This window comes from Danio rerio, chromosome 24 (genome assembly GCF_052040795.2).
Source record: "Danio rerio strain M-AB ecotype USA chromosome 24, GRCz13ab, whole genome shotgun sequence".
NCBI lineage: Eukaryota > Metazoa > Chordata > Actinopteri > Cypriniformes > Danionidae > Danio > Danio rerio.
Window position 1 is genome coordinate 12,460,001 of NC_141044.1, and position 23,647 is coordinate 12,483,647.

Consider the following 23,647-nt stretch of genomic DNA (forward strand, 5'->3'; position numbering starts at 1 on the left):
ATCCCAGTTCACAAATAAAACAAAAATAAATAGCTCACAGAGGTGGTCAAACAGACATACAAAGTTGCCTGAAATGCAGGGTGTTAGAGAACTGCCTTGTAAATCTCTTGGAGAAAGCAGCTTTGGAAGGTAGGCACAAGCTTACACACTGAGCTATGAGAGAAAAAATAAAACACTCCCGCTCAACTCTCTCCCTCCTCCTGTTCCTACCCTCTCTTTCTCTTACTTTGCAACTTTCTCAAACGTCTCTCTTAGCACTTTTTCTTCCCATATTCTTATGCCATTGCCTTTACTATTTTCTTTTACATTTTCTTTCTTCTTACCACAACATACACTACTTCTAAACACACACTCTAATAAAATAAAAATTTATTAAAAATTGTATGCATGAATAATTTGAGTATTACATCTCTTTAACATCTATTTATTAATTTGACATTTTTGTAATATAAAAATTACACAAATTAATACGAGCATGATGCATTTATACACTTTTTTATATCTAAAATTTGCAAAAATTACATTACTTGTTTTACTTTACACTGCAGAACTTAGTAAATTACTCACTTCAAAAGACCCTAACATCTAAACATGCACTTTTGCAATAAAATGTAGACATTTTAGAGTTAAGAACACAGCACACCAAGATAAATGGAAACCTTGAGTCTAAACCATGACGCTTTACTACAGCACACGTGCACCATGTTCACTGATCTTGAGCTTCGAATATGACAAAACAATCTGAATTTGAATTGTTTTTATTTGAATTGCTGACAATATGATTTAATAAATGGGGTGGCACGGTGGCTCAGTGATTAGCACTGTCGCTTTACAGCAAGAAGGTTGCTGGTTCAAACCCAGCTGGACCAGTTGACATTTCTGTGTGGAGTTTACATGTTCACGTGGGTTTCCTCCTGGTGCTCCAGTTTCTTCCACAGTCCAAAGACATGCGCTATAAGTGATTTGGATAAACTAAATTGAATGTAGCGTATGAGTGCATGTGTGAATGTGAGTGAATGGGTGTTTCCCAGCACTGGGCTCTGGCTGGAAGGGCATTCGATGCATAAAAGATATTCTGGAAAAGTTGGTGGTTAGTACGGTGGCGAGCCCTAACAAATAAAGGATTATTCCAAAGGAACATTACTAACTCAGAGGTTACAGTACAGGTCAAAATCAGCCCATTATCCCTCAAAACAAAAGAAGAAACTAATTAAGTTTGATTAACAAATGAGATGTAATTGAAATAAATATATAAATTTGGTTCACAAAAGCATGCACAGTGGTTGGAGAATGACACTGAAACAACCTGGGGCCTCCTTTTGTGGTCAACATAGAATCAATCAGTCTTGGGAATGACAAATACAAGTCATGCACAGTGATCAGAAGGATTTTGAAATTCAAATTCAAAACAATTTTGATAACGTAATATTCAGTTTTATAAAATTACAATTGTCAATAATTAAAATTAACACAATTCAAATTCAGATTGTTTTGTCATATTTTAGGTTCTCCATACACTAAGAGCAGTACTAAGATTTGGGAGGGGGGTGGGGGGTATAAAAATATACTTATTTATTTCAGGAGTTTCCCTAAAAAAGATGGTGAAAGTAAACATTCACATGGATGAACAGCTGAAGATGGCTTGAGTGGACCAGTGGCAGAGAACATTTGTAACACATTTATAACTACACAAGCTAATTCTTAAAATATTTACATTTTCAAAAAGCAGTTTTCCAAAGCACTAGATTATTAGTAGCATGACAATATAACTTGTAAAGCTTGAATCAAATTGCATGATATCTTAAAATCAAAGTATATTCATGTTTCAATGGATGAATATGATCAAGATCATAATGATACATGAATACATCAGGCACGAATGGAGAGAGGAGGGTAGAAGGGTTTGAGTAGTGAAATATGGAATGTGGGGAATTCTGGGGGGAGTTGCAGATGATAAGTGACTGTGTTGATCCTTTCGGTGACAGGGAAGAGATCAACAAATCTGGGACTCAGCTTCTTACAGGGCTGATGGAGACGCATATACCAAGTGGATAGCAATACTCTCTGACTGACTTCATAACGGAGCGTGACAATCAGCATAATTATTTTGTCTCCTTATAGCCCTCTGGAGATGTTTGTGGGTTGATTCCCATACCTTCTCGCTCTCCTGGAACCAGTGGTCAACAGCGGGGATATCCGTTGGTTCACCTGGCTAGAGCAATGGAGGGATCTGGAAGCCGAGCATTCACTGGAAGGGCGTGAGAGCAGTGGCAGGTTGAAGCAGGGAATTTTGCACATTCTCAACCCAGCACAACAACTGGTTCCAGGAGTTTTGGTGACTGTGGCAGAAGGTTCACAAGAACCATCCCACTTCCTAGATCTTTCCGTTAGTTTCGGGGTGGTATCCCGAGGAAAAACTCATGGTCACACCTACGAGTGTAAAAAAGGATCTTTAGACTTGGGAGATGAACTGAGGACCTTGATCTGAAACAATGTCTAGTGACTCATCTACTGTGGCTGGAGGGGTCTTCAACTCGAAGAGACTTACAATTAAGCTGGAAGGAATATTCGATTCAGGTTCACTTGAGTTTTCTTCTAGGCTATGAAGTCTGGAGAGGGCATCAGCTTTTGTATTTGTCTAAGCTGTAAGTGCCCGCCTCGCTTGTCTGGAATTCAGAAGTAGAATATTTTGCAGATACTGGAGATATTTATGATCTGTGAGTGGATGTTTTGACCCCTCCAACCAATGCCTCCAATCCAGGAGGGCAAGCTTGATGGCTAGAAGCTCACAATTTCCTACACTATAATTTGTCTCTGCTGGGCTGAACTTCCTGGAAAAGAAAGCACAGAGAAGGTGGTAACCCCTGCCAATGAGAAGGAATGGCTTCCGCTCTGGTGGTAAATGGGATGAGAGGGAGCTTTGGATCAGGGTAAAATACGAAGGGGGCCGGAGTAAAAACCTTCTTGAAGGTGTTAAATGCCTTCACAGCTTTTTCGGTCCAGACCAAACGCTTGAGCTTTCAGTAGAACTTGGAAAACCCAAGAAAATGCTGAAGTTCTTTATGGGTAGTGGGTTGTGGCCAAGAAGTGATGGCTTCCACCTTCTCCCTGTCTATCTTAATACCAGAAGCAGATATGACGAATCCCAAGAAGTGGATGGTCATTTGATGAAATTCTCAGCTTCGAGGGACAGGTTGTGATAGCGGAGCTGGGATAGGACCTCCGCTACATGTTTTTGATGTTCTCTCATGTTTTCAAATTTCTCATCAATATAGACTAAGACAGTCATGAACAGATTCACTTTCTATTATTCGAATTAGATTGTATGCAGAGGTCTAGCTTTGTGAAAATACTGGCTCCACGTGGTTGTTCAAGGGCTGTTGGGTGAGATATCGATGCAGTGACAAAGCCCCTCATACTTGGCAACAAAGAAAAACCTAAAGGGTGTAACCTTGGAATAGGGTTTCTTCTATGTACTCCTTCATGGCCCTATGTTCAGGAAGGGATAGGGGCACTGGCTCAAGTCAGTGGGTGGTTCTCTTGGGGCAAATATGTCGTGGAACTTCAGGTATAACAGGGGTATTCTTTCTGAACACAGATCTGCATGACATTCAATAGAAGTAGTACACAAAAACATGGAGATAATAGTTTTCTTTGAAAGGAACTCGTAAAAACATTTCTTTGTCAACTTTTGAATTTGCTCTATGCCCCAAGAGAGCACATGATCATGTTTTAGCAGCCATGGGCACCCTAAGATGATATCCACGGTAGACCCTTCCAGAACCAGTAACTCAATCTCCTCCTCATGAAGCAACACAATCTGCATATGAATGGAATTTCCCACTTGATTGATGTGATGGCCATTTATGGACTTTCCATTAATGAACTGGACATTTTTGCTTTCCTCTGAGGAACAGGTCTTGCAGTGGAGCTGACAGCAGAGAGTGCCAGAGATGAAATTGCCTACTGAACTGGAGTCAAGGAGTGCAACCACTGGAAGAGAGATGTTTGGTGCAGTAAGCGTCACAACGGTAGTGAATGATAGCATGTTTTCTTGGATAGCATGAATAGCACTCACTGTGGGATGTGCTGGATGAAAAGGGCATGATCCCTGGTCGAGGATCATAGGTTCTGGACTGGATTCTTGAAGGGTCAATTGAACAGGCTGATAGAGGAGTGGGTAACTGGTGAAAGCTGAATTCTCTCTGCTACAGGCTTCCATCCATGAGAAGCATCTGATTGTTAAAATAAGACCCTTGGGCCTCCACAATGGGTCTGTAAATTTTCAGCTCAAAATACACATCATATTTTTTATTAAACTGTTTTGAATATGGGAATTTTTAGCTCTAAACAGCCTGTAGCTGTTTTTGTTGCCTTTAATACAAATGAACTAGTTCTCCCTGCCCACCGTTCCCATGTGCCTGTTGTGTAGCCTTCTAATGCAGTGTCTCATATAGAAAAACAGCACAGGGACAGAAGAATTAAGCAGATCTCCCTTACTACAGTAAGAACTGTCCTAGCGGTTATTTGATGCATTTGTTGTGAAGTTAATTCAAGCCTTTCTGCAACGATGAGTCTCACACAATGTCATTACAAAGTTTACCCGCTATGAAGCTTCGTCTTTTAGAATTGTACTGACACATGGCTGTGGTGAGGAGTTACAAAGTGATTATACTGATCTTAGTTTATTACAAACATGCACGGTTTTAAAAAATGTTTTTAATCTTATAAAACTAATTTCTGAAGTGCAGCTGATCACAAAGAGGTAAAAAGATCTTCCAATCCCTGCATTAACATTCAGTGCAGGCATGTCATGTGACAACATTGTAGCACGATACCCTTTAAAAAAATTAAAAAAAAACTTGCATAGTGTATACTACTTTACACGATAATCATAAAAATCAAGTAGCCAGTGTGTACTGTATACTGGGCAGTAGGAGGTAAGCAAGTATGCCATTTCAAACACAGCCTAATGTTTTTGTCTCAGAATTATTCAAATATTTAAAAGAAGCAACTATTATTGTGAAAAGCACTAAAAAAATTTATAAACTTAAACATGAAAAGTATGTAAGATTGACACCCAGTGATTGATATAGGTATTACAGTTAAAATGAAAACATTCTTACAAATATGCAGATTGCCAGATATGACACCAACAAGAGCAAAACTGACTATTATGCCTTTACTGAGACAATACATGACAAATGAATATTTCCCATGTTAAAGGATTTTTTATCCAAACAAACACCTAAAATTTCTATTTTAAAAACAGTTTCTATTTCTCATGGCTGGAAAGCAGCATAAATGCCTGTGACAACAATCACTTGATGTACTAATTGTGTTTTTATTAGGGGTAAATGCTACGAATCCAAGCTTGAATATCATTTTATCAGACATTTATTGCTATACTTATAGCAGCAGCAGATATTTGAAACATTTTTTAAATTTAACCTTTAATAATATTAAAGATGTTTAATATGTAATCATTTTTGTTCTTAACATTATAATTTTTTTGTAGTGCAGTGCACTATTATGTGCTTCTGAATGGCTGTATTTGAATGTTTCTGTCGAGTTGTGTCTTGTGCAGGCAGTCAATTTGCTTGTCACTGCAATATTGTGGCATTGCATGCTGTTAGGAAATGGTGTTACAATGTATGCTGCTCAGCTAATGTTTACATTACATTTATTTTATTTGCTAATTAAAAAACTCCAAATGTGGATTTTGATACTTTGAAACTGCATCTAATTTTGGAGGCTGCTGCTGTCCTGCAGAAGTCACAATTTCAGCAGTACCTACATGCAGCAGTACAAGCAGCCTTCATGACTGAAATTAAATACAATGTGTTTTCCAAGAGTCGTTTTCACTTTTTGCACCATGCTGTTTAAATAGCAAATGCAATTCCGCTCATTCAGTATGTGCGCCCATAGGGGTTCTGGTCTAAAAAGGAGGCATATTAAAGGCTGATTTATACTTCTGCGTCAAACGCCGTCGTATGCTACGGCGCTGACGCATAGCCCTTCGCCGTGGCCGTCGCCGTCACTGACGTGCACCTCTCAAAAAATGTAACTACACGTCGCAGCGACGCGTAGCGTAAGCTCTGTGATTGGTCGGCTTGGTAGCGCTGACGAGTCTGGGCGGGACCGAGAGCCGTGCGAATGGCGCGAGCGATTGTTATAAGTGTGGAGTCCTGTGAGTTTTGCGTTTACCTCATAGTTAAAGTTGTTGCACGTCCGCCGGTTCCTGCCTCATAATGAGCGAGTTTGAGCCACTTGTACATCCCTGCTGTTATGGATGGACACAATGCTGCATTTTTATTAAGAGAATTTATTTTTGAGGCTTGATGAATTTTAAATTTAATACACAAACATTTTTTTTTCTTTTGTTTTAGGAGAGGGCTGAGCTTAATCTTTGAAAGTTTTCTAATTATAAAGTTGTATTTTTCATTAGTGTGTTTATTTTGTACTTTCGCATCATAAGAAGCTGTTCAGTTCTGTAACTTATTGTGACAAAACTCTTCTGCCTGTCAAAATAAACAAATATCTTTAGCTTATTCCCGTTGTACCGTACCTGTATCGAACTATGACCCCAAAACTTAGGTATGTACCGAACAGTGACTTCAGTGTACAACTTCCTCACCTCAATCAACATGCCGATTGGGATTAGCTGAGGCTTATTAGGAGAGGTCAATATAAAGCACGACGCTGGAGGAAGTGAGATTAGCATGCTAAGGACTAAAGGCTTATGGTGTTCCCCTCTTCAGCCACCTCAAATCGGCACTTCACTACCCACATCAGACCTGCACAAACTGGGACTTTGGCTGCATGACAGACACTTCGCCCTTCACACCCTGCTCTTCTTTCACCCCCTCACTCTAAATCAACAGCCTGGGGATTTGACTGTGTCTTTATGTCTGTGTGATCTCTCACCCTCAACATCTGGTGGAGAATGCAGACATTGTGAGAGATCATACATGATACAAGTTACCATTAGACCCGTGTTTCCCCGTAGGATTCCATCTCTCTCTTTTTCTTTCTCCCTCTCTTCAGACTGCTAGTAGTGAAGATGGAGAAGATGTTGCAACTTCTCAAGTCAAGGCAACAAGATCTCCTGGGTCAGCTAGTGGAGCATGAGAGAGCAGCACAGGTGGTCGATACAAAACGTGCTGGCAGCCAAAGAGGCATTCATGGGATAGAAAGCACTGGGTTCAGCTCCTCGCGCTGTTACTAATGAGGGGGGCCCAACGGTCTTATTACTCCCTCCAGCCCCAGCTTGATAAGGATTGCACAGTGTTCAGGAGAGAGATTGTCTCATCTGAGCTAAACATGCAGCGTGCGAGTTCCAGTAGTGGACATTTGATGGGTGCATGGATGCAAGCGGCAGACCTGCTGCATCATGTTTACGCCTGGCTGCTATTCGATGGACCATCCACCATCCAGGTCACTGAAAGAGTGGTGATTGACCACTGCTTTCAGGCACTGCCCTCCTGACGACACCGTCTGGGTATAATTAATACATTAGAATTATGGATTACATTAAAACTAACATAATGATACTGACTTACTTTAAGCAAATGTTTTGTATTTATTTTACTTAAACTTTAACAGGGTTTTTTTTCAATTACTAACAATTTTTCCAATACTTAAAGTCCTTTTTCTAAACTCTTAACTTAGCAACACATCTGCATAACACAGTTTTACAAAGAGTTATTTTCTGGCAAAAACCACATATTATATGAATACAAACTCTTTGAAATAAATGTCAAAATGCTGGATTATATTTTTTGGTATATTTACTTTGGTATATAAATACTGGAGTATGACAAGACCTCCCATGACAAGATCTTGTAAGGTTTTAACCACCTTCAGCGCCTCATGGTTTTGCCGTTGCATGTTGTGCGCTCACAGTTGAAAGAAACTCAACTTTGAGCAGAAAAAGTGCATTACGTCAGTCGCGTCTGTTTCATTCTCCAATCAAATAAACAGAGGTGGGTGAGTGCAGTGTATGTTTTGTCAAGACAACTACGTAGACTTCTGAAGATAGAGGAGAGTCTTGTGGTTGCTGTTTTGAGCTATCCAAGTTATGAGCTATTGACTCATAAATCTTGAATTCAAAATATTAATAAATATTAAAATTATGCCCAAATCAACAGCAGCACTCTAGCATAATTTCCAGCTGATTCAGTCGTTTCTGTACAGTGATGATGCTAGTCAGTAGAGTTCATAGATTAGCAGTGTTTGCATGTCCTTTACTGCATACAATTTTTTCACAATATAAATAAAGCAATTATTTTGCCAATATTTAAAATTAAATAAAAAATTTAATTTTCCATTTACATAGACTATTACCAAAACTGACCCTGTGAAGCTTTCAGACAGCTTAATTTTGTGTCCACAGTTACTCCTTTTGGATGTGGTTTGTCTTTCTTGGTGGTATAATTACATTATTTTGGATACTGTGCCTCTTGATACATCCTAAAGCCAGGTCACAGATGGTGACAGACGAGCTTATCGGTAGCTTCAATATACATGGCATGGATGATGTACTGGCTGCAAAAGGAGGTTTTACACCTAACCACACAGACTGTTGCAACCTCAAAGTGAAGCATTCTAGAAGGCCATGTGCATCCAAAGGTTCAAACATTGTATCAGGATGATAATGCACCAATACACTTGGCAAGACTGGTGAAAATACACAGCAAGACTTGTGACAATAAGCGATTTGATGAACATGAAAGTAAAGTTTCTCCCATCTCCCATGGCCAGCACAGTCACCAGATCTAAATATTTTTGAGCCTTTTGATGTTTTGGAGGAGCAAGTCAGTAAACATTTTCCTCCACCAGCATCACTGGTCACTATTCTGCAAGAAGAATGGCTCAAAATCCCTCAAGCCGCTGCACAGGATTTTTATCGGTCACTCCCAGGATGAATTGATGCTGTATTGGCTGCAAAAGGAGGCCCTACATTAGGGTTTCTCAATCATAATTCTGGAGGATGACAAGCTCTGCATAACTTCCATGTCTCCTTAACCAAACACAGCTGATATAGATATTTAGCTCATTAGCAGAGACTGAAAGACCTGTAATGGGTGTGACAGATAAAAGAGACATCCAAATCATGTAGTGCTGGTGGTCCTATAACAATATTACATATATAATATTATGTAACATAATATAAAAAAAAAAACTAATTAAACACTGTTGAAAAAGTGCAAAATTAAAAAAAAAATCAAATTCAAAAAAGTCATCTTTGCTTTTAATCATAAGATTAAGATGGTACAGGATAAAATAGTTCATGGGAGCAGACGGGAGCGGAAATTAACCAATAGGAAAATGACAAAAAATAAATAAATACACTGCCATTTTGTAGTTTCCTTTTAATACAATTACAATGTAGTGTAATCAAAAAAAGAACAACATGACTGAGAAGCAATCAGTGCTGTAGGGAGCTAATGCCCACAGAAAAACTGAAAAAGTGAGAGGAAATGACATTTTAAATTAACAGAACTAAATGGAAAGTCGGAAATATTAATAAAGTTCATGAGAGTTACGCTGATAGCACGCTGTATGTTGCTTGTAAAACATACTTAACCTTAGTCAAGTACACCAGTGATTCAGGGACAAGCGGTCTGAAAAGGCACACTTGCAGGGCAAACTCAGGAAAGAATCAGTCAAGCACCTTTTCATTCTCAAGCAAAATTTGCCGACAAGTGTCCAGTCTCCTCTGACCGACAAAAATGTTAGGTTCAGTGTTTTCATCCAAAGTAAATAAAAAAATTATTGCATAATGTAATGTGTGTATTTATATAGCACATTTATCATGTATGGCCATACACCCAAAGCGCTTCACAATCATGAGGGGGGGGTCTCTCCACACCACGACGGCAGCCACAGGACAACGGCACCAGTGCGCTCACCACACACCAGCTATTGGCGGAGTGGAGAGACAGTGATAGAGTCAATTCGGTGGAAAGGGATGATTGGGAGACCATGAGTGAAATTGTAAGGGCCGATAGAGGGACTTTGGCCAGGACACCGGGGTTAAACCCCTACTCTTTCACAAGAAGTGCCATGGGATTTTTAATGACCACAGAGAGTCAGATGACCTAGGTTAAACGTCTCATCCGAAAGACGGCACCCACTGACAGTGTAGTGTCCCCTTCACTTTTACTGGGGCATTAGGACTAACACAGACCACAGGTTGAGCGCCCCCTGCTGGCCTCACTAACACCACTTTCAACAGCAACCTAGTGTTCCCTAGTGGTCTCCCATCCAGGTTCTGACCAGGCTCAGCCCTGCTTAGCTTCAGTGAGTAACTGGTCTTGGGCTGCAGGTTGACATGGCTGTGGCCAAGTCTTATTTATTTTATTTCGGCTAGAATAAAAGCAGTTTTTAATTTTTTAGAAACCATTTTAAGGACAAGATTATTAGCCCCTTTAAACTAGATTTTATTTTTTATTTTTTTGCTAGTCTACAGAACAAACCATCAGTATACAATAGGGATGTAACGGTATCAGAATTTCACGGTACGGTAATACCTCGGTATGAATGTCACGGTACGGTATTTATTGAATCATTTACAGGAAAAAACAAAACTTATGAAAATACTCCAAAAAAGTGCCAAAAGTGTCAATGACATACAAATTAGCCATCTATCTGTAAGCTTTGAAACAGGAACTTCAATTTTAATAACAAAAAAATATTAAACCATGTAAAAAATAAAGTTTCAATTTAGTATTGTTGAAAACTCATTACATTCAACATTTAATCACACTCAGCCCATCTACCCAGATGAGAGCTCTGCTAGTCGGACTTCTCATCAAGCATCTCCCGCTGGATCTAATCTCACTATATTTATTAAACGGGATATTTCATTTATCTTGTTGTCTTTATCTAACGACATATTCCCTGACTTTGGTCATTGGAATCTATTACTTGTTCTCAGCGCAAAGATAAGTTAATGATTAATGTAACCACGTACATTCTGTATATTGACTGATCGCTTGCCTTTATTTCCTATAATGTATAAACTTATTGTATGTTATACTTTTAAAATGGCCATTATCGATTCTTAAAACTGATACTCAGCAAAAGAGAGGCTGTGTTTCGTATTTTCACTGAAATTGAAAGGAGGCAGTTGTTATCGGCTCCGTTTTGTTATAAATATCCACACAGTGAAGATGACGCTCATATATGCAGCACGACGCCTCAACATGTCTGCTGTCTAAGTTGCTAATATTAAAATGAAAATAGGCAGTTCCTTAAATCATGTTTACATTTTATTGTTGACAAAGTGAAACAACGAAGCCAGGGTGATGTGAATGAAGTTATAAAGTACACTGTTCCCTTTGAAGATTTACCCGTGTCCTCGGTATAATCTGCTTTTCCATATCAAACTGAGAAGAAGAGACTGCAGCCTTGATCAAACTTGCGAAGTCTGAACTTACACGGAGATAATGCAGGACTGAACTGTGCGTGTTAGGCTACTTAATATTCAGGAAAAGCCTTAATCAGAGAGGTGAATGTCTGCAGCCCCGCTTCCGTTTTCAGATGTCTCCGTTTTCCATCATCCACACTGAGACGGAGCTGCAGCGTTTCAGAATGAAAACGGCCTCTCCAGCCGTGAAACCGTAAGTTTTACTGGATAGCAAAACTTATGCGTTTTCAAACTAAAACGGATTAGTGTAAACAGGGCCTTAGAGTTTTCCAGCTCTTTTCATCCCTGCTTCTAGCAGCACACTCCATTTCCGCATTACTGGATCTGTAGCGACAACAGACCGCAAGGGATGATGGTCAAGCATGGGCTGATGGCAATTGTAGTTTTCGCTACCTCCCGTTCGCTTCATTCGCCTGAGCAAATTTTCTCAGAAGACCTATAGTTTTACCGAGTCATGCGACTTCGGTAATTTCGAAAAAAATTAATATTGCGGTATGACAGTATTTACAATACCGTTACATCCCTAGTATACAATAACTTGCCTAATTACCCTAACCTGCCTACCAAATTAACCTAGTTAAGCCTTTAAATGTTACTTTAAGCTTTATAGCAGTGTCTTGAAAAAATATCTAGTCAAACACTATTTACTGTAATCATGTCAAAGATAAAATAAATCAGTTATTATAAATGAGTTATCAAAACTATCATGTTTAGAAAAAAATCTTATCTTTGTAAAACAGAAATGGGGGGGGGGGGATAAACCGGGGGTCTAATAATTCTGACTTCAACTGTATGTGAAGAGGGGGAAATTACACCCAAGCAATGCATGCAACTCTATTCTCATTACAAGACGTGTATTTGAATTGTTACATTATACAAAGTATTAGTTTTTTTTTTTTATTTCCAACCACTAACAACCATTGTGCAATGCTGATGCCACATTTTCGAAACTGTTCTCCCAGTCTGCATTGCCAACATGAAACTTGGCCAAACAGTTAAGTCACACAACTCATTCATTTCAACACAACAGTTTGACTTCATGTCACCGTTTCCCACTGGTTCGAAATGTACTTGTAGCCAGATTGAAACAGCTTTTACCCCATGGCACATAATTGGTCAACTACATGTGACAAACAAAAAAGGTGACTTTTAACAATATTTTTATATATGAATTTTATTTACACAATTTATTCCAAACAGAAAGAGTAAGACGATGTAAAAAAAAGACAATAAATATCAACGCTGGCACTGCTTATCAGAGCAATTTAACTTTCTGGGCTTTTTTAAAGAAGAGCTGCAAAAATGCATAAAGTACTAACATATATTCTTTTCAATTTTAGCCCTTAGCAACAATTATAACAGACAAATAAAAAAAAATGTTTCTTTTTGATGGGTTAAAGTAAAATAGAAAAAAAACAGTTACGATACATAAAAAAGAAGAAGAAATTCTCTATTTTACTCTAACTTCTATGCCATTTAAGAGCCATGTGCAGCCACAGACAGGTAAAATCTGCTGCTGGTGCTGAAAGATTGGCCAAAGTTTGCATACAAGCATGACTGACCTATTGTGGTGCGCAACAAAGTGTGCAAATATTTTCATGAAAGCATTTACAGTTTTGTGCACAGTCAGCTGGGGAGTCAAGTAAAAGTATAGTAAATGGGGCTTAAAGAAATTGGTAAACAGTAATGCAAACACACATATAACAATTAATGACAGCTATAGAGAGTGAAAGTGAATACCAGAAATATTAGGAGATTTAGAAATCAGAATGGGTTACATTTTTTTAAGCCCCAAAAAGAGGACATGTCTAGGAAAAAGAGGACGAATGGTCACCCTAAGTGTCTCGTACTACTTACAGAACAAGAAAAATCAAACGTGTAGTGTCAGAGATTTTCCACTGGTTTAAAGACAGATGTTTTCATTATTCTGTGAAAGAATAATAATTGTAACAAAGTATAAATAAAACACTTTCCCACCAAATATACATGGGCAGCCATTAATGTAATTGGGTGGCCTGTATGCCAAAGTTTCTATCAATGGTAAATAAGGTCAAGACCAAAATTATTTAGACCTTAGCAAATACTGACTTAAAGTTAGTTTTATTCAACAAGCATTTTTTTGACACAGGGTTCTCCCAAAAGACAATGTATAACGGGCAAATATTTAGTGCTAATATTTCAATGATTTTCTCGCATACTGTCTAAAGTGATGACAAAACAGGTGATTTTGCTGACATTTCCCAGTATTTCGCTGTTGCAATCAAGAGATCACAACAATTATCCCAGAAAAAGACAAAGCAGTGCCAATACTACTAGAATACTGTTGCGTTTGCGATAAAGAAAAACGCTAAACACATGCAGACATTTCTTCTTTCTTTTTACTGAACTGGTTAGCAGTAACTAAAACAGGAGACACATTACAAACAAGCATAAGGCCAACCAAAAAAGCAACTCGGGGTTGTACAAAGATTGGCCAACACAAAATATATACATTCCTAATATGCGAGTCCCATCTCACACTCAAAACACTACAGTTATATGTTATAAATACAGAACTGAAACATACAAAAGAAAGAGATCGTCTTAGAATGCTATTTACCCGTTTAATAAAGATTTGATCAGCTGTAGTTAGAAATCATGCGGATTTATACTCTAAGGGCTTATTATCCATTCTCTGTCGCCATATTTTGGATGAACAACGTCAACTGTCTTTGATCTGCTCAAAGACAGGCTAATGGCCGCCGACAAGCTGTCTCTCAGAAATTATTTATTTATCCATTCATCACGGGCATAAATCCTGGGGGGGACGGGGGGGCATGTGTATAAATTTGATAAATTGTGCTACAGGCAAATAAACTTGCCTGGCAGTGTCATGTATTGGATAAAATGACAGAGAAAATGGACATAAGATTTTTTACAGTTTTCAGTGCAGCTAAACACCAAGTACAAAAAGTTTACATATTAAGCAATTTGGCTTTCAGAATGAGTGCTTATGAAAATACTAATGTCACAATATCAATCACAGGCAAAGGAGAAAGAAATGATTGAGGAACAGGCAGAGCCCTCTCAGAAATAATAAATATTTAAAATAGGCAAAATCCTTATACATAAATTGCATAGTTGCAATCGAAACAACTACAATCTCGACTAAAAACGCCTCAAAAGTTCATTATGTTTTTTTTTTTTCTTCAGGAGAAAGTCTTATTTGTTTTATTTCGGGTAGAATAAAAGCAGTTTTTAATAAAGAATAATAATAATAAGGACAACATTATTAACCCCTTTATGCTAGTTTTTTTTTTTTTTTTTTGCTAGTCTACAGAACAAACCATCATTATACAATAATTGCCTAATTACCCTAACCTGCCTAGTTAACCAAATTAATCTATAGTTAAGCCTTTAAATGTCAATTTGAGCTGTATAGAAGTCTCTTGAAAAATATTTAGTAAAATGTTATTTACTGTCATCATGACAGATAAAAGCAATTAGTTATTAGAATGGAGTTATTAAAACGTTCGAGGTTACAGAAGTAACCCTTCATTCCGCGAGGAGGGGAACGGAAGTGCTATAAGTGGATTTGATCTTGGAAAATCCATGGATGGGAGGATTCGGTTCAGAAGCCGCTTGTCTGAAAGAGTATTGAACAGGCCAATGAAAGCAATGAATTAGCAGCGTAAGCTTGCGCAGGTGTGCTTCATTGCCAATTATCCCAGCATATAAGCACACCTGGAGCAAGCAAACGCCATCCTTTTAAGCTGAAGAGACTTTCTAACAGCTAAGGGACATTCATTATGGCGACGGAGTATAGCACTTCCGTTCCCCTCCTCTGGGAACGAAGGGTTACTTCTGTAACCTTGAACGTTCCCCTTTGGTTGGGGAACTTCAGTGCTATAAGTGGATTTGATCTTGGAAAATCCACGTATGGTAGAACTATGGAAAACGCTATAATGACTGCATCTTACCAACGCCCCCAATGAGGGGATAGTCAATCAAGCGTGACGCACCCACATCATGGGAGGTGCGGTCCTCCAACGTGTCCCTGGCCCTTATTAATCCCAGATCAACAGAAGTTTTACGGATTTAGATATATTTTTTGGGAAGTCTTGAGCGTCTAGGTAATTCTAGGAAAATACGACAGTACGGAAAGCGTACTACGTGCAATCCCGATAGGGAGGACGCTGCGGAGGCCATTCGCTACCCAAGGGGGGAGAAAGATGGCAGAATTTACATATGGACTAGCCCTAAGAAGGGGAAGTGCGTATAGAAAAAGTGGTTAGCGGAGAGGGTAGACACAGGTCCACCCAGAGGGGGGACTTAACCGTGGCGGAATAAGCATATGGGATCGCCTAGTGGGGATCACGCATAGCAGGCACCTATACCCAAGACGCGGGCTGACCAGCGGGCAGACCAACAAAGTAGTGGGCCAGCAAGTGACTCCTCCGCTGAGTCAGTGCTGGGGGCCACGGAGGAATCTGCTAGGCTCACCTGACGGGGAACTTTACTGACAGATAATGTGTCAATGTCTCTGTGTTAGGGAGAATGGCGCAGCAAGCGTGTTTCAATACCCTACTGAGTTGTTTCCTCAATCACCAAAGGGTTACCTAATACCCTTGAGGAAACCGACTATACAAAAGGATGCAATGCTCCGAGTGGAGTGTGCACGCACTCCCGGGGGACACGGCTCACCTCTGCTCGAATAAGCGAGTGAAATGGCATCCACAATCCAGTGGGATAATCTTTGTTTCGATACGGCACTTTCCTGCTGCCGACCGCCATAACAGACAAAGAGCTGCTCAGATGATCTAAAGTGCTGAGTACGGTCCACATAAATGCGCAGTGCGCGAACTGGACAGAGTAAGGAAAGGGCTGGGTCTGCCTCCTCCGGGGGCAGCGCTTGCAGGTTCACTACGTGATCTCTAAAGGGGCTGGTAGGAACCTTGGGCACATAACCCGGGCGGGGTCTCAGGATAACGTGAGAGAAATCCGGCCCGAATTCCAGGCACGAGTCACTGACCGAAAATGCCTCCAGGTTCCCGACCCTCTTGATGGAGGCCAACTCGACCAGACAGAAATCATCTTAGAAATACTGAATCGAGTGGCTCAAAGGGATCTGCGCATTAACTCTGGAAAACGAGGGCGAGATCCCAATAGGGCATGAGAGGGGGGCAGGATGGATTAATTCGCCTAGCACCTCTGAGGAACCGGATGATGAGGTTGTGCTTTCCCACGGTGTCGCCAGCTACCGCGTTATGATAAGCGGAGATGGCGGCCACGTAAACCTTGAGAGTGGAGGGTGACAGCCTGCTGTCCAGCTTCTCTTGGAGAAAAGAGAGCACAACACTGATCTGGCAATTTCGGGGGTCTTCTCTGCGAGAGACGCACCATTCAGTGAATAGACTCCACTTCAGGGCGTAGCCTGGGCTCTAGCCTGAGTGATGGTATTAACCACAGCACTCGGTAGGTTACCCAAGTCTTCCTCGCGTCTAGGGACCACACGTGGAGGTTCAAAAAATCAGGACTAGGGTGTCAGATGGTGCCCTGTCCCTGAGAGAGTAAGTCCTCTCTCACAAGGGATCTGCCAGGGGAGGGCCATTGCGAGGAGGGAGAGCTCTGATATCCAGGTCCGGTTGGCCCAGAGGGGCGCAACTAGCAGAACCTGTTCCTCGTCCTCCCTGACCTTGCACAGAAACTGCGCGAGCAGGCTCACTGGCGGAAACGCATACTTGCGCATGCCCCGAGGCCATCTGTGGGCCAGGGCATCCATGCCGAGTGAGCCCTTGGTCAGGGAAAAAAACAACTGGCAATGAGCGTTCTTGGGGGGAAGCAAACAGATCGATCTGGGTTTCCCCGAATCGCGTCTATATCAGCTAAACAGACTCGGGGTGGAGTCTCCATTCTCTAGGGCGTATCTGCTGCCGTGAGAGTGCATCAGCTGCACGGTTGAGCGTGCCTGGAACGTGAATGGTGCGCAGCGTTTTCAGCCGCGGGTGACTCCAGACTCCTCTTTTTTTAGGTTGACCTGAAGCCCCAATAGGCGGAGATGCCGAAGCAACTTGTCTCTGTGCATAATCAATTGCTCCTGCGAGTGGGCTAAAATCAGCCAGTAGTCGAGATAATTGAGTATGCGGATGCCCGCGAGCCGAAGGGTCGCTTAGGCACCCTCCGCGAGTTTTGTGAAGACCCACGGAGACAGAGAGAGCCTGAAGGGGAGGACCTTGTATTGCCACGCTCGACCTTCGAACGCAAACTGCAGAAACTGGCGGTGGCGTGGAAGAATGGAGACATGGAAGTACGCGTCCTTCAGGTCTATGGCTGCAAACCAATCCCGAGGACGAACGCATTGGAGAATGCGCCTCTGCGTGAGCATTCTGAATGGCAGCTTGTGCAGACAGCGGTTCAAAATGCGCATATCTAGGATTGGACGTGACCCACCGCTCTTTTTGGGTACGATGATGAATGGGCTGTAAAACCCACTCTCCATCTCGGCTGGAGGAACTGGCTTGATTGCATCCTTCGCCAGGAGGGCAGCAATCTCCTCTTGCAAGACAGGGGCGGACAGGGAGTTGACCCAGGTGAAATACACGCCTGTCAACCTGGGGGGACGCTTCGCGAACTGAATCGCGTAACCAAGTCTGATTGTGCGTATGAGCCACCGCGAGGGGCTGGCCAGCGCTAACCAAGCAGGCAGAGCCCTCGCTAATGGAGTCATCGTTACAATCACTGATGTACCAGTGGTGGGGCAGCGCGGAGTGGGTGTGCTGATCCGGGGAGCGTGAGGGTCCCGCGGAAGAGCTGAAGGAGAGCGATTCACTTTGGCTCCGCACCCTGACTCCGAAGAGGGGGCTGGAGGGCTGAGGGAAAGGAGACCGTCACCCCAGTGCTCGTGAGCCACTGGCGTAGCATGTAGAACCTGCGAGCTGGAAGGCAGCACATCCCGGACTGGCAAGGTTCATGCTGTCACATCCGGGGAAGGGGAAAAGTGCTCTTTCATTGATGTTTTGGTGGCACTAAAAAGTACCGTTGGAATCGGGGCCCGCCATCCAGCGGGGAAAGAGCAAGTTTCCTCTTCTCCGCATGGCCTGTCTCAGGGACGCTTTGCGGTCCGTTTACCGGACTTAACGGCCCCCTGGGCAGGGGGGCTGCCTGCTTTCGAGGTGTAAGCCGGCGCCCTCGGCGAGGAGCAGTGGAGGTGGATGGCTCGGCGGGCGGAGCGGGCTTACGACCGCGCCGATAGATGACATTACCCTTCGCATCCGACTGCTCTTTCACCGCCTTGAATTCTTGGGTGAATTTACCGATGGTGTCGCTGAACAGGCCAGCCTGGGATATGGGCGAGTCAAGAAAGCGAACTTTGTCAACATCGCGCATATTGGCCAGGTTCAGCCAGAGGTGGCGTTCCTGAACCACAAGTGTGGACTTAGTAGTCCGAAGAGCATAGTCGGTCGCGGTGCGCAGCTCATGTAGTAAGCCTGGGTTAGACCTGCCCTCGTGCAGCTCGGCCAGCGCCTGCGCTTGGTAGTGCTGGTAGGTGGCCATCGCGTGAAAGGCGGAAGCAGCCTGGCCCGCAGCCTTGTAAGCTCTGGCTCCGAGGGAGGCAGACAACCTACAGGCTTTGGATGGGAGACGGGGCAGACCCCGCCAAGTAGGGGCGCCACACGGACAAAGATTGACCGCGATAGCGCGCTCCACTGACAGGATCACCTCATACCCCCTGGCAGCTCCGCCGTCAAGGGCAGTGAGGGCCGAGGGACACGCAGCACGGGCAGAGAAAGGTGCCCTCCAAGACTGCGTGAGCCTACTGTGCACTTCCGGGAAGAAGGGGACGAGAGGCTTCGAAGGCTTCGCCTTCTGGTCCTCCACGTAGCACCCATCTAGTCGGTCCGGCCGCGGAGCTGGGGAATGAACCAGCTCCAACCCCACGGCCGAAGCAGCCCGGGAAAGCACGGCTAACATGCCCGCTTCAGGATCCATTTTGACGGCGCTCACCTGCCTGGAGGGGGCGAGCGGGTCAGGATCGTCGTCAGACAGTGAAAGCCCACCCTCCGATGCCACGGAGGACATCTGATCTCTGGTGTCAGTGAGCGTGAGAGCTACCATCTGGTTGGACTTATCACTCCCACTGTCAGAAGCTTGGATGGAGCGCTTTGAGGAACGAGAGGTCCGCGAGCCCTTGGGCGGCGGATTATCTCCCACTGGAACCCTCAGATCTGCCCAAGCGCCCGCTGCAGAGCAGGAGGCAACTGGGGTGGCTCGCTCTCTTACGAAAGTTAGCTGCGATCTTAGCTGTGCAACGGTCATGGCATCGCAATGACGACATGAACCGCCCGCGAACACCACATTAATATGCTGGACCCCCAAACATGTAATGCAATGATCGTGTCCATCATCCGGAGCCAGGAAACCCCCTCATCCAGAAACGCACAGTCGGAGTGCCATTCTGAAAAGGACGAGCTGCACGACTGTGTTGCTCTTTTAGGAAAGTTTGCAACAATACGCACCGCTCTGGAGGACCAGACCCAAAGAACCGCAGGCAAGGGAGAAACCCAGCTCGACCGTCTGCCGCCGCGAAAACCCACTCTGGACCGGGAGACACTCGTTCGCTCTGAAGTCGCTGAATCAGCAGGAGGAACCCTCATCGACTCGATCGGAAAGACTCTGAAGCTAAAAGGATGGCGTTTGCTCGCTCCAGGTGTGCTTATATGCTGGGATAATTGGCAATGAAGCACAGCTGCGCAAGCTTATGCTGCCAATTCATTGCTTTCATTGGCCCGTTCAATACTCTTTCAGACAAGCGGCTTCTGAACCGAATTCTCCCATACGTGGATTTTCCAAGATCAAATCCACTTATAGCACTGAAGTTCCCCAACCGAAGGGGAACTACTATGTTTAGAAACGTGTTGAAAACAATCTTCTCTCTGTTAAACAGATATTGGGGAAAAATGAATAATTCTGACTTTAATTGTGTATGTATGTATGTGTGTGTTTGTGTGTGTGTGTGTGTGTGTGTGTGTGTGTGTGTCAGTTGAAGTCAGAATTTTTAGCCCGCCTTTGAATTTTTTCTTCTTTTTTAAATATTTCCTAAAGGATGTTTAACAGAGCAAGGAATTTTTCACAATATGTCTGATAATATTTTTTGCTCTGGATGAAGTCTTATTTGTTGTATATCGGCTAGCATAAAAGCAGTTTTTTTTTTTAAACAATTTTAGGGTTAAAAATATTAGCCCCTTTAAGCTATTTTTTTTTCAGATAGTCTACAGAACAAACCACTGTAATACAGTAATTTGCCTAATAACCCTAACTCGCCTAGTTAACCTAATTAACCTAGTTAAGCCTTTAAATGCCACAATATCTAGTAAAATATTATTTACTGTCATCATGACAAAGATAAAAGAAATCAGTTATTAGAAATTAGTTATTAAACCTATTATGTTTGGAAATGTTCTCTCCATTAAACAGAGATTGGGAAAAAATTAACAGGGGGCTAATAAATATATATTTAATTATAATTGTATTTATTATAATTTTTATGTTTGTTTGTTTTATATAGTTTTTATCAGGTTCACTGAGTTTTGATAGACTATAAAATATTATAGAGTTTGTGTTTATTTAAAATATATGGTTTTGGTGAGATTGGAGAGACTTTTTAAAGCGTTAAACAAACTGATCCTAAAAGCACCTTTAACAGGGAGTATTACAGAATGTACCTTTTATTTTTAAGCTTAAATTAATTTTGAAGTGTAATTTAAAAAAATTTTCCGCTGTCTTGAATGTGCCAACGGATGACTGACAAAAATGAAAATTGCAAACATAATACTTTGCAGTATATGTGAAAATCACAGTTTAAATTTTTGCAAACTATGCAAGTTAGAGAGGCAAGCTTTGGATTGTGCAAAAAAAATTTATTAAATAATGTGTATATATATATTGTATATATATATTATATATATATATATATATATATATATATATATATATATATATATATATATATATATATATAATAAAAAATGAACAAAAAAAATGTAATTAATATGATCTTCAAGAATTGGCTTATGTTCTTGTCGACATCACACATTATAAGGTCTCTTGCTATGCACCTTAGACAGAAACACTTAGCATGCCTGATCTACCCCTGCAGTCTTCAGCTGAGATGTCTCTACAGCCTCCACTGCAATCAGGAAGGACATATGATCATATGGTGGGTGATCAGAGACTCATGACCTCCAGGCAGAAATAAAAAGTAAAAGAAGAAAAAGGTAAATCAGAAATATCAAAATTGTGAGTAATTAAAATAAGTATTATCAGATGCTGTTGCAGAAACATATAAAGTATAAACGAAATATATAAAGTATAACCCTAACATATAAAGTATAAACACAAAGTAAATATGTTACTTTGTCATATATTTTGGAGTTTTCTTTACTGCCATGATATGTTTAAGCATTTGGGGAAAAAAAGATAAGAAAGGTTCATAATTTGATATAGGGTAATCTTATCTGAAAAGAAAATTTAAGTACCCACATTAACTTGACTGAATATTTTGAGAAAACAACATGAAATGTATCAATGGAATGATCACAACAGAGAGATGTGTTAACCCACTAACTGTGATTATTATAAAATTATAGATTTTTATGTCATGCCAAAAATCTTTTTTTTTAATAAATATAAAGTTCCATTTGCATATTTTGTTAATTTCCTACACTCAAACTCAAAACTGTATTTTCATGAGTGAATGCAACAATTTGGAGTACTTCATTGGCACAAATTGAAATAAAGTATTTAGTTTTTTGCAGTCTCAGATTAAAAATTTCCAAATAGCCAAATAATGTTCTATCACATTTCAAATGTCAATGGAAAGATTATTTATTCAGCCATGACGGCAAAGATAAATCACTATTTATACACTATTACAAATTGTTGTTTTTATATTACCATAGGACATATTTACAGTATAGTGTAGTAAAATGTTTTTAAAAAATAATAAAACAATTGAAGTGATCTTTTAAATTCTGACATAAGGCTTCAAACTTAACTATATAGAAAGAAAGAAAGAAAGAAAGAAAGAAAGAAAGAAAGAAAGAAAGAAAGAAAGAAAGAAAGAAAGTAAGAAAGAAAGAAAGAAAGAAAGAAAGATAGATTACAATAAACAGGTCAACTCAAAAAAAAATATATAAACAAATATATGGAAACAAGTCACTGTTGTCATATTTTGGTTTTGTAGACAATACGGAGGACATTTCTGTCATTCAATAGTATACCATACCAAGTCAATGAACATGCTCATACCCTTTCCTTCTGTGAGACCGGGAATCAGTGGTGACAAGCTAGGGCTCCAAAAACACCCTTCTATACTATATCTCCCTTCTGCTTCCCTCCACTCCAATATATCCTTGAGGGAACTAGTCTGTAAAACTTTACCTCCACCCCCTCCCTGTGTCTTTGCTCAGAAGGAGCTGGTCTTTGTTCAGAAGGAGAGGGACCACTAATAGCCTCTGCCTCCCCTTCAAGGCTCCCTGTAGAGTATTGTTAAAACAAAAAAACCAAAAAAAAAAACTCTACCCCTAAATCATCCCCACCCCCTTCCCCAAAACTCCCACTCACAACTCCTTGCCCATGCCCAGTTTGCCAGCACAGTTTTCATGAGAAAAAGTGATTAGTCTTTAGATGCTGGGGGATTGGGGTCTTTTAAGCCCATCTAAAATATACTCATAGTTGAGTCTCATCTTTTTTTCTTTTTTTTCTGTTAAATAGGGACATTATTTATCCCAGGGACCAGAAAGGCAAGGGCTTTGACATTTACTTTTAAATACCATGAGAAGACAATGGCAAAGAAGTGTTGTACTTATGATATTATACAGTAAATGGGTAAAATATGATAGGTTTATTTTTAATACAGACAATAATATGTTTGTGTGTGTGTGTTCCTCACCCCCCCCCTCTCTCTCTCTCTATTGTACATATATATATATATATATATATATATATATATATATGTATATCTATATATATACATATATATATATATATATATATATATATATATATATATATATATATATATATATATATATATATATATACACATATATATATATATATATATATATATATATATATATATATATATATATACACACACATACATATATTTATATACATACATACATATATATATATACACATATATATATATATATATATATATATATATAT

At 40.8% G+C, this 23,647-nt stretch overlaps 2 protein-coding genes across 3 annotated transcripts in view; both read right to left on the minus strand.

The window, feature by feature from the left end:
• Positions 1-23,647, minus strand: part of gli3 (GLI family zinc finger 3) — a 340,422-nt gene that overhangs the window by 237,509 nt on the left and 79,266 nt on the right.
• LOC141380829 (uncharacterized) lies at positions 12,338-19,798 on the minus strand. Its single transcript, XM_087309331.1, has 2 exons — positions 15,285-19,798; positions 12,338-14,966 (listed from the first exon to the last, which is right to left on the minus strand). The coding sequence occupies exon 1, from the start codon at positions 19,727-19,729 to the stop codon at positions 18,419-18,421; it is 1,311 nt and encodes a 436-aa protein (XP_087165457.1). The 5' UTR covers positions 19,730-19,798; the 3' UTR covers positions 12,338-14,966; positions 15,285-18,418.